This window comes from Sphaeramia orbicularis, chromosome 24 (genome assembly GCF_902148855.1).
Source record: "Sphaeramia orbicularis chromosome 24, fSphaOr1.1, whole genome shotgun sequence".
NCBI lineage: Eukaryota > Metazoa > Chordata > Actinopteri > Kurtiformes > Apogonidae > Sphaeramia > Sphaeramia orbicularis.
Window position 1 is genome coordinate 47,181,469 of NC_043979.1, and position 12,711 is coordinate 47,194,179.

Sequence of the window (12,711 nt, forward strand, 5' to 3'; positions counted from 1 at the left end):
GTAAGTGTTTCAGGTGTAGGTGTTTCAGGTGTAGGTGTTTCAGGTGTAAGTGTTTCAGGTGTAACAGTTTCAGGTGTAGGTGTTTCAGGTGTAGGTGTTTCAGGTGTAGGTGTTTCAGGTGTAAGTGTTTCAGGTGTAACAGTTTCAGGTGTAGGTGTTTCAGGTGTAAGTGTTTCAGGTGTAGGTGTTTCAGGTGTAGGTGTTTCAGGTGTAAGTGTTTCAGGTGTAACAGTTTCAGGTGTAGGTGTTTCAGGTGTAGGTGTTTCAGGTGTAAGTGTTTCAGGTGTAACAGTTTCAGGTGTAGGTGTTTCAGGTGTAAGTGTTTCAGGTGTAACAGTTTCAGGTGTAGGTGTTTCAGGTGTACAGCTCAGTGGAACAGTTGCTGGTTCTAATCCCTCCTGAACCCTCTGGATGTGAGCTCGGCTGCACTGGCAGCAGAAAACACCAGTTTAATCTAACAGTAAAGCCTTCAACCTGCCAGTAAAACTGAGAGAATTTCCATTGGCTTCCACATGGACTCCTCCTCTTTCAGGATGCTGTTGGAACCCAGTGACATCATGCTGGGGGTAATGAAAGCGCCCCAGTAGATCCAGTCTGAGCTCTACAGAAAGAGGCACAGTGGTGTGAAAGTGAGTCCAGCTGTCTGTCCCACAGCTGTCTAATGGTTTCCAGTAAATGGAAGAAAAAAAACACTTTTTCTTCTTATCATAACTGGATTTTGCCTTTTGTTTTGTTTTTTTTGTTTTGTTTTTTTTCTCAAAAAGCTGTTGCATCAAAGTGGTTTGGACACAAGTGTGGTGGTCCGACACCACCGGCATGAGTCCAGAGTTGAACCTGAAGCCAGAAGAACGATTAAAGCGTAGACAGATGAATCACAAGTCATGAACAGATAAGTCCTGTTCAAAGGTGGTGTTCCAGCCTCAGGCCTGCGTTCATGTGTGTGTTCTATCAGAACCAGGTGGTGTTTAGGATCCATCTGACACCAGCAGAACTGCACTCTACTCCACCAGCCACAGTCACACTCACATCAGCCTATTAGAGATGAAAATAAGGATTCAGAGATGGAAGGTTTCCCCTAAAAACATCCATCTGAGTTTGTCTGTAGATGTATTCAGATTACTGTGATGATCTGAGTTTGTCTGTAGATGTATTCAGATTACTGTGATGATCTGAGTTTGTCTGTAGATGTATTCAGATTACTGTGATGATCTGAGTTTGTTTGTAGATGTATTCAGATTACTGTGATGATCTGAGTTTGTCTGTAGATGTATTCAGATTACTGTGATGATCTGAGTTTGTCTGTAGATGTATTCAGATTACTGTGATGATCTGAGTTTGTCTGTAAATGTATTCAGATTACTGTGATGATCTGAGTTTGTCTGTAAATGTATTCAGATTACTGTGATGATCTGAGTTTGTCTGTAGATGTATTCAGATTACTGTGATGATCTGAGTTTGTCTGTAGATGTATTCAGATTACTGTGATGATCTGAGTTTGTCTGTAGATGTATTCAGATTACTGTGATGATCTGAGTTTGTCTGTAGATGTATTCAGATTACTGTGATGATCTGAGTTTGTTTGTAGATGTATTCAGATTACTGTGATGATCTGAGTTTGTCTGTAGATGTATTCAGATTACTGTGATGATCTGAGTTTGTCTGTAGATGTATTCAGATTACTGTGATGATCTGAGTTTGTCTGTAGATGTATTCAGATTACTGTGATGATCTGAGTTTGTCTGTAGATGTATTCAGATTACTGTGATGATCTGAGTTTGTCTGCAGATGTATTCAGATTACTCTGATGATCTGAGTTTGTTTGTAGATGTATTCAGATTACTGTGATGAAGATGGAAAGAAACGAGAGATCAGACATGAGTTCAGCCATGATAATGATGTGATATTAAGGATTTATTTATAAGAAATCTGTATGAAGAAGAAGAAGATGAAAAAGTAGAAGAAGAAGAAGAAGTAGAAAAAGAAAAAGAAGAAGAAGTAGGAGAAGAAAAAGAAGTAGAAGAAGAAGAAGTTGAAGAAGTGGAGGATATGTTCTGTCTTTCTTCTGGTAGTGACAGTGTTTGTCTTTTCTTCTGTGGTCTGTATAAACTGTTCTATATGACTGTATCTGTTTGATCAGTTTTAGTAGACTGGATTTTTTCTATCAACATATTTTATTAGTTATATTATATTTTGTAGGTTTATTCTTGTACAACTCTTTGGACACTGTTGCGTTGCTGTAAATGTGCTCCAGAACTAAACTGGACCTGGACCTTCCAGACTGGTCTGGGGGGTCAGACTCACCACGTCCTGTTCTCCTCCTGCCGTCGGTACCCAGATGACGATGTACTCTCGGACGCTGCCTTCGGCGGGCTCCCAGCGGACGTTGAGTGTACTGGTGGTGGGGTCGGTGACCTGCAGGTTCCTGACGAAGCCCAGCGGACCTGAGCACACACAGGAGGAGGAAGAGGAGGAGGAAGAGGAAGAAGGAGAGGAAGAGGAAGAAGGAGAGGGAGAGGGAGAGGGAGAGGAAGAGGGAGAGGGAGAGGAAGAGGAAGAGGAAGAAGGAGAGGGAGAGGAAGAGGAAGAAGGAGAGGGAGAGGAAGAAGGAGAGGGAGAGGGAGAGGGAGAGGGGAGAGGGAGAGGGAGAGGGAGAGGGAGAGGGAGAGGGAGAGGGAGAGGGAGAGGAAGAGGAAGAGGGAGAGGGAGAGGAAGAGGAAGAGGAAGAGGAAGAAGGAGAGGGAGAGGAAGAGGGAGAGGAAGAGGAAGAGGGAGAGGGAGAGGAAGAGGAAGAGGAAGAAGGAGAGGGAGAGGAAGAGGAAGAAGGAGAGGGAGAGGAAGAGGGAGAGGGAGAGGAAGAGGAAGAAGGAGAGGGAGAGGAAGAGGAAGAGGAAGAGGAAGAGGGAGAGGGAGAGGCAGAGGGAGAGGAAGAGGAAGAGGAAGAGGAAGAGGAAGAGGAAGAAGGAGAGGGAGAGGCAGAGGGAGAGGAAGAGGAAGAAGGAGAGGGAGAGGAAGAGGCAGAGGGAGAGGGAGAGGAAGAGGGAGAGGGAGAGGAAGAAGGAGAGGGAGAGGAAGAGGCAGAGGGAGAGGGAGAGGGAGAGGAAGAGGGAGAGGAAGAAGGAGAGGGAGAGGAAGAGGCAGAGGGAGAGGGAGAGGAAGAGGAAGAGGGAGAGGGAGAGGGAGAGGGAGAGGAAGAGGGAGAGGGAGAGGGAGAGGGAGAGGCAGAGGAAGAGGCAGAGGGAGAGGGAGAGGGGGAGGAAGAGGAAGAGGGAGAGGAAGAGGAAGAGGAAGAGGAAGAGGGAGAGGGAGAGGGAGAGGGAGAGGGAGAGGGAGAGGGAGAGGAGGAGAGGGAGAGGAAGAGGGAGAGGAAGAGGGAGAGGGAGAGGGAGAGGAAGAGGAAGAGGGAGAGGGAGAGGAAGAGGAAGAGGGAGAGGAAGAGGGAGAGGAAGAGGAAAGGAAGAGGAAGAGGAAGAGGGAGAGGGAGAGGGAGAGGAAGAGGAAGAAGAAGAGGAAGAGGGAGAGGAAGAGGAAGAGGGAGAGGGAGAGGAAGAGGAAGAGGGAGAGGGAGAGGAAGAGGAAGAAGGAGAGGGAGAGGAAGAGGGAGAGGAAGAGGAAGAGGGAGAGGGAGAGGGAGAGGAAGAGGAAGAGGAAGAGGGAGAGGGAGAGGGAGAGGAAGAGGAAGAGGGAGAGGAAGAAGGAGAGGGAGAGGAAGAGGGAGAGGGAGAGGAAGAGGGAGAGGGAGAGGAAGAGGGAGAGGAAGAGGAAGAGGAAGAGGAAGAGGGAGAGGGAGAGGGAGAGGAAGAGGAAGAGGAAGAGGAAGAGGGAGAGGGAGAGGAAGAGGAAGAGGGAGAGGAAGAGGGAGAGGGAGAGGGAGAGGAAGAGGGAGAGGAAGAGGAAGAGGAAGAGGAAGAGGAAGAGGAAGAGGCTTCAGCGGCTGGACAGGAGCTCCACACAGCTGCTGTCTAGTCTGAGGTTAGCGTCAGCGCCGTCCAGGGGGAGGGGTTAGGCAGATGGATGGACGGACGCCAACCCAACAGCTGCTTCTACTGATGACTGCACCACTGTGGATTTATGTATCTAGTGTTTTTACATTACAATAGGAGGGCTAGTGCGATTTATGTTTAAGCATTTTTTATTGTTGTTATTATTTGTTTATTTATTTTTTGATATTGGGCAAAGAGAGAGAGAGCCAGGGCACACTGTGTTTCGTTGCCATGGTACTTGTACCCTGAACACACATGACAAATAAACTTGAAACCAAGGTTATTATCGTTAACGAAAACTAACGAAATGACAAAAACTAGAATTGAAAAAACATTTTCATGGAAACATGGAGACCAAAACTGGGAGAAAGCAGCAGAGTCCTGTCTGGGGTTTATGTGAATACGACGACAGAGAAGAAGAGAAAAGAGACGACTAAACTAAAACTAAGCATCTAGAAAAGAAACAAAAACTAATAAAAACTAGCAAACCTGCTCTAGAAACTAATTAAAACTGAATTAGAGAAAAATAAGTGAAAACTACATAAAACTAAACTATAATGACAAATCCAAAACTATTATAACCTAGATTAGCATTAAGGCTAATTAGCATGAAAGGAGGCATGTTTGTGGCTATATTTGTTCATCTTACTCATTATTTTGTCGATTTATTGTTAATTTTGTTACTTATTTCATCTTTTTCACTTAGTTTTTCCACATTATTTATTTTATAGGTTTTTTTTTATTCATCTTTGTTCATTTTCTCCACTGTCACTGATCCAACTCTATGGGTTTTACTGGTGAATCAATGTTGGAGAAGATGACGGTGTTTCCATGGTAACTACAGAGCCTCTGAACGTCCAAATATGGTCATATCTGATGTCCATGAACAGATGAAGCACTGTGTTTTACACCAGTTATTTCCATGTATTGATAGTTTTAGTGGGTCAGCAGGTGTTAAACAGTTTAGATCAGCAGATGGTTCAGGGTCTGTCAGGGTTAAACACACCTGTATGTGTTTCACTGGTGTTAAATACCTGCAGATTTCTGTCTTGTGTCTTTTTTTACTCACGGGTCTTTCCGGTGTCGGACAGGCTCGGTCCGTCTCCTTCGGCGTAAACCGGGACCACGGTGATGCTGTAGCGGGTGTCGGGGAGGAGTTTGTCCAGGATGGTTTTGGTGGTGCTTTCTGACACTTGTTCCTGCAAAACAAACACATTCACTGTTATTTAACCTCAGATAGGAAAGGCAAAGCCAAAGGAAACAAAAAAATATGAGATTTTCCCAATATTTATCTATCTGTAGCAACAAAATGTTATTATCCTTTTGTTCATTCTGCTACTTATTTGTGTTAATTTTTTATCCATTTTCTGGCCTATTTTGTTCAGTCTTTGTCTCATTTTGTTCATTTTTCACAAATTTTTAAGCTTATTTTTTGTTTTTACTCATTTTGACGTGTACATTTGTACTTTTTTGTCAACTTTTTTCCTTATTTTGTTAACTTTTTTAATCAATCCAACATTTTTTTTTTCCCATTATGTATCTCTATCTATAGCAACAAAATATTAATATTATTACCTCCGCCAAGGAGGTCATGTTTTTGCCAGGGTTTGTTTGTTTGTCTGTCTGTTTGTCTGTCCGTTAGTGTGCAACATAACTCCAAAAGTTACGGACAGATTTGGATGAAATTTTCAGGGTTTGTTGGAAATGGGATAAGGAAGAAATGATTAAATTTTGGTGGTGATCGGGGGTGGGGGGGCCCACGGGGGGGCCCATTTCCAACAAACCCTGAAAATTTCATCCAAATCTGTCCATAACTTTTTGGGTTATGTTGCACACTAACGGACAGACAAACAGACAGACAGACAAACAAACCCTGGCAAAAACAGAACCTCCTTGGCGTGGGGGGGCCCACGGGGGGGGTCACTGATCAGCCTTGGCGGAGGTCTGCGCTCTCTGAGTGCTTCTAGTCAATTTGTTCATTGTGCTACTTATTTGTGTTAATTTTTATCCATTTTCTTGCCTATTTTGTTCATCTGATCTATCTATCTATCTATCTATCTATCTATCTATCTATCTATCTATCTATCTATCTATCTATCTATCTATCTATCTATCTATCTATCTATCTATCTATTTATTTATTATGGGATAAATATCATTGCATTGGTTAGTTTGGGTTAAATTGATATCTTTGTTTCTAAAATGCCTCAGAGATGGTTTGGACCGAATTGAAATCCACATAATTTTGTTTTTGATCTATGTCTATGATTTTAAATGTTCTTCTTCTAAATTAAAAAAAAAAACTTCCTGCTCTGACTGTAAACAATAATTTTCTACCACAACTAACCATCTACTTTTTTATTTTGTGTGTATTTTACTCATGGTGGTCTTTTCTTCATTTTTGTTCATTTTGATACTTATTTTGTTCATTTCAATGCTTTTTTTGTTCATTTTGATGTCCGTGTTGTTCATTTTTATCAGTTTTGTTGCTTATTCTGTTTGGTTTCTGTTTGGTTTACATTGTTATCTTTGTTTCCAAAATGCCTCAGAGATATTGACTTCATTTCTCTCAACATTAATAGTTTTTTGTTTTAAATCCATGACTTGGATTTTAAATGTTCTACCTCTAAATTTCTAAAACATTTTTCATGCTCTGACAAACAAACTTCACATCCACATAATTAGATCGCATAAATCCATCAGTAACACCTTTTATTAAAGCTATTTTCTCTATGACGTTGCTTCTGCCCAAACATTAAAAATATCCCCGTTTCTGTCTCTGTTTAATGTTTTCTAACAACATCTGAGCTCCTCTGGCAGCAGAAATGAAAATTCCTCTTTCACATTTACTCTGACGGACTAATTGCCGGGTGTAAATTCTGTCATCGGTGAAGACAAACGAACCGTCTCTAAACACAGAGACTCAGCAGAGCTGTTATTTCACGGCTCTTTACGGGAGGATTTACACATACTTAAGTGTTCAAAACTACACCCCAGAAACATAAACCACACACACATGGCCTCCTCCTCTGCCGCTGCAGATCCACTCTGTCAGGACGCTGGGATTATCTGCTCACACTGTTCAACCCTGAAGAGCACTCTGAACGCTTGGTGTCCTCTGAGCTCTCACAGCTTTGTCATGACTCATCAGTTGGTAAGAGACGCTTTTGTTAATATGTTTGGATGTTTCTGTAAAGTCTGAAGGGGTTTTAAGAGGCTGGAGTTAAAACGTTCTGTCATGGCGTTGAAGGAGGCGGTCGAACTGTTTCAACACGCTTCCTTCATACGAGCATCGACACCGACCAGACAAACAGATCCAATTACAAAGTTCTGTGGTTTTCATGCAGCAGATCAATTTCCTAATAGAAGTGGGCGGGACTTTCACTGGATGTGTCAATCAAAGTCCATATATGACTTCTATCAGTGATCAATAGGAACTAGATTGATATCTGGAACCGTTTACATGTTCTAAATCATCAAAATATGGACCATTAGAAGGAAAAGCACATTTTGTAATGTATAAAAAATGTGTCAAAATTAAAACAAATTCTAAACTGTAAACAAGCTTTGCAGACATTGTCAAAAAGAAGATACATATAACATTTTAAATGAACCCAACCAATAGTTTAGGAGAAGATGGCAGTTTATCACCATTTATTATGGTGTTATTCTTTGTATGTTTTCAGTATAAATCATGTATTTTCCAATATTTAATTCTCTGATCATGTAGATGTTCACTGAAGCTCAAAAATGTGTCAAAATCTAAATTTCTCAAAACTGTGAATAAAAGTTGTAAACATTGATCCAAAGCAGACACATATACAATTTGAAATGAATCCAACCAGTAGTTTAGGAGAAGATTGTTGAAATGTAAACATTGAGTTTGACCCTTCAAGGTCACTAAAGGTCAAAGGTCATGGATCCAAGTGAAAGTCCATATATGACTTCTATCAGTGATCAATAGGAACTAGACTGGTACCTGGAACTATTTACATGTTATGAACCATTAAAATATGGACCATTAGAAGTGAATGCAAATTTTTAATACTTCCAAAAAATTGTCAAACATTCAAAAATCTAAATTTTTCAAAACTGTGAACAAACTTTGTAGACATTGTCCCAAGAAAGATACGTAAAAAACCTGAAATGAATCCGAACCAATAGTTTAGGAGAAGAATTTTGAAATGTGGACATTGGTGACATCGAGTTTGACCCTTCAAGGTCACTAAAGGTCAAAGGTCATGGACCCAAATGAAAGTCCATATATGACTTCTATCAGTGATCAATAAGAACTATATTGATATCTGTGACCATGTATATGTTATAAACTATAAAAATATGGACCATTAGAAGTGAATGCAAATTTTTTATATTTCAAAAATTCATTAAAAGTATTATGTCAAACTATAATAGAAAAGTGTTAGTTATGAAGTAATTATACATTATTATTTGACCTGTTGTTACATTCTTTGTGAAAACATTCTTCAGAAGAGGACAAAATAAAACCTCAGTTATGAAGCAAATATGCCTTCAGAGAAGAAGATTGTTGAAATGTCGACCTTTGACCTTGAGTTTGACCCTTCAAGGCCACTCAAGGTCAAAGGTCATGGTCTTGTTTCCTGTTTGTGTAAATTGGTGTGTTATGGCTCTTACCACTATCTCCATGCCTCCATCAGCTGGGACGTAGATGACCTTGTAGCCCTGAACGTTGCCGTCGGCTGGACTCCAGGATACGGTGAGCGTGGTGATGGTCGGGTTGGTGACCTTCATGTTGCCTACTCCACCCAAAGGCACTGAGAGGGGGGAAATATGTTCAACAAAACCCTAACATTAGACCTGTTAGACCCTGGTCCGTTTGTTTCAAGTCGGAACCATTTCAACGTAACACAAAACAACGGATTAGCATCGACCGCAGAAGCTTCATTCATATAAAACCACGTTACGATCATATTTCGTGACTTACACGTCTTTCCGTTCTCTGACTGGCGTTTTCCCTCTCTGGCGGGGTACACCGGTAACACCGACACCGTGTACGGAGTGTCCGGAGACAAGTTCCTGAGGACGATGGAGGTGGTGCCGGCGGGAACCTGCTCCTGTTGATGTGAACGTGAACTCGTTTAGTGTTGAATCCATTCTACAAACATGGACACAGACTGACTGAACTGTTCTGAACCCTCCTATTAGTATCCTCTAGTATCTGTCACACATTTTACCCCTGGAGTCAATCTGACCCCAGAGACATTTGCCTCCAGAAAATGATTTACATAAAATTGTTGACCAAGTTTTTGTGTCAGACACTCTATTTATTTGTTGAACACATGAATAACCTCTTGATAATGATAAAAATAATAATAAAATAAAATAATAATAACTGTTCCTTCCACTAACTGTTGAGAAAAGGATATATTAGACATACAGATTTGAGAAAATTAATCTACAGTACATATGTAAATATAAATGAATGTACATATCTGTGAATATATGTATGTGCCTAAGATGTACATGTCAGTAGAAAATTATAAAAAGCAATAAATAAATAATTATTAAAAGCAATGAACAAATAATTATAAAAAGCAATAAATAAATAATTATAAAAAGCAATTAAAAAAAAAAAAAAGAATGATAAAAAAAGACTATGAAACCAATAATGTTGAGTTAAGATTTGGTGTTTTTAAGTGTAAAAAAACAGTTTTGGCTTAAGCGTAAAAATTAGAGTTATCTTAAACTGATGCTAAATGGACTGAAATGACAGTAGAAATATCATTAACTTAGTGTCTGAAATGGAAAAAAACTGAAAGAAACGGTGAAAAATAAAACCAGCTGATTGAAATGTCTTACAGTGTAAATTGTAATGAGGGAACGTATACAATGGAAAAAAATAACTCATAAACTACGACTACAAGAAGCACAAAGGAACAAAAAAAGGAATAAATGGACTGATTATAGAACCTGGAATGGTGGAAGGAATGAATAATGTGAATGCAGTGCTGCTACCCGAGCAAGAGTTGTTTGTTTTTTTGTTTGTTGTTTTTGGTGACTATATGTTTGTAAAATTTCAATAAAAACTTAAGTGAAAAAAAAAAAAAAAGTCTAAATAGTAAAACGTATTGTAGAAGTCGTCATCACCATCTCCTCTCGGCCTCCAGCTGCTGGGACGTAGAAGACTTTGTAGAGTCGGACGGCGCCGTCTGCTGCGTCCCAGTTCACATTCAGAGAGGTCATGGTGGGGTCGGTCACCCTCAGGTTCTTGACTCCGCCCAGAGGCCCTGAGCAGCAATTACACATTCATCACACACTCATTTAACAAATCATAATATAACAACCAAACAATTAGTGATGTCCTGACCTGGATTTTTTTCCTTCCGAACCAATTTTTTTTAGGATTAGTTTTGCTGATACCAATCCGATACCGACTCTTTACAATGAAATTTTGATTTAAATTTGGAGTCATTATTTATGGGTTATTATTCTATTATTTTACTGTAGATCCCAGTTGGTCTGAACGTGGAACCTGAACTAAAACAACTATGACACGTTTGACTCTGAAGAACTTTAGTATCATTTTTGCACTTTCCAAATTCAGACTGTGGGACAAATTAGACCCTTTGGTGGGCTGGTTCTGGTCTGCAGGCCATATGTTTACCACTGCTGTAGCACGCCTATGGACAGGTCCATCCAGGTATAATATGGGGGTGTGTTCTGCAACGTACGTTAGTGCAGATCAGCGGTTTACTCACAGGTCAGGTTGGGTCAGATCAAATAATTCCACAAAAGCCCGGTGAGTAGAAAAACTCATGCATCACTACTGCATTAAAGTGACACTGAAACTTATAGATGCTTTACTAATTTCTCTAAGCCTCCCGTTGTTGTGCAGCTAATTTTCCTTTTCCCTATTTTCGGAAACTTTAATTTGAGGGAGCAGGATATGTGTTTACACCCCCCCCCCCCCCGAACTAGGTCTTGATTGGCCCACTCCACAAAAAATGCCAGCTCAGCAGCCAATACTGATCTGCAGATCGGTTCAGGACATCCCTACATACAACTGCATGTTAAGTTAAATATATTTCATAATTTTGAATATTTGATGAATAAATGTAAAACATACAAGTGGAACATCTACTGTTTTAATAATATTTATTATTTTACATTAATACTAGCATCCCAGTATAGTCTTTTATATTCAGCAGATCTGTGTATTTTGTTTTAGTCATCGTCCTTTAACAAGTTTAATATTTGATTTTTCATTGGAAATATAGACGACAGAAAACATACCTGTGTATTCCTGGTTAAGAAACATACAGAACAACAGATATTTTGTGATATATAAGAGTCAAACAGTAAATAATCGAAAGCAGGATGGTTTGTAACAAAGGAAAAAAAGAGCATTTGTGCAAATAACACTTTGTTTTGTTTTTTTTACACATACACATTTTTACTTTTAACAAACTGCAAATTAATGTATTGTGAATTCATGTTATACTGTTGTCACTGATGCTGCTCTCCCTGCTTTAGGTTTTCCATTCCATTATTTGTGACATTGGTGCAGAACAAATTCAAACTTCTATATTTATCTTTAATATACAACAAATGTATCTATTGTTAATTTAGGTCTCAATGTCATGTTGTTGTCACTGCTCTCCCTGCCTCGGGTTTTTGATTTATACACACAGAGAATATTAATCTAGATCATCGTTAACATAAAGCAGGCTTGGACCAAAGGAAAAAAGGGGGTTTGTTGTCTTACACAAATACATTTTTACTTCTAACACACTGTAGGTAATGTTCTTTTAAATTCATGTCGTGTTGTTGTCACTGATGCTGCTCTCCCTGCTTTAGCTCGTCTATTTAAACACATAGAAGACTTTTTAACGTGGAGGAAAATCATTTAAGGATCATTTGCGTCTTACTTGTCTTTCCGTTTTCAGACATGGTCTTTCCGTCTCCTTCAGTGTAAACAGGAACCAGTGAAACAGTGTAAAGGGTGTCGGGGGTCAGGCCTCTCAAAACGGTATTGGTGGTTCCTGCTGATACTTTTTCCTGAAAATTAACAATAATAACTGACATTAGGTACTTATAAACCTTCAGGACGAAAGAAAGCAAGTTTCACACACTGTAAGAAGACTGAGTCACACAATTCACACTCATTTATCGTGAGATTATTTAAATAATATTGATGTAAATATTGGGAAATGCTGATAAACTTTACAACCTAAATATAGATAGAAAAGTAGTTTTATTTGATTTTAATTTAAATTGTTTTGTTTTATTTATAGGTTTAGCTTGTGTTAACTTGCATTGGGGTATATTTTCTATTAAAAGCCAGTCATTATTTACATTAGCTTATCTTCCTATAATTAGAATTACACACTATTGCACTGGTAGAGAAGGACAACGAAGGCACTGAAGAACTCTGGAGTGAAAGTTTGGATTTTTGTAGATATTTATGTAGTACAAGTACACAAGCCACCCTTTAAGACCTTTAAGTATTAAATATAGACATATGCATGGCTGTACAGTACATTAACATCAGTATGATGCAGAGTTGTATTTACAGTCGCGGAAAAAAATTCAAAAATTCTTCGCCCACTCCTTGTTTTCTTCAGTTTCGTGTTCATTTTAATGCCTGGTCCAACTAAAGGTCCATTTGTTTGTACATATATAATGATACCAACAAAAATGTCTCATAGTAGTTTAATTTCAGAACCTGATATCTACCCATTTAACATGTTTT

The 12,711-nt window shown here is 39.5% G+C and overlaps 1 protein-coding gene across 1 annotated transcript in view; it reads right to left on the bottom strand.

The window, feature by feature from the left end:
• The window catches only part of LOC115414887 (collagen alpha-1(XII) chain-like), a 108,660-nt gene that overhangs the window by 11,345 nt on the left and 84,604 nt on the right, over positions 1–12,711 (bottom strand). The window contains 6 exon segments of the mRNA XM_030128248.1: positions 2,302–2,441; positions 5,050–5,179; positions 8,634–8,773; positions 8,944–9,073; positions 10,107–10,246; positions 11,888–12,017. Coding sequence (XP_029984108.1) covers positions 2,302–2,441; positions 5,050–5,179; positions 8,634–8,773; positions 8,944–9,073; positions 10,107–10,246; positions 11,888–12,017 — 810 coding nt within the window.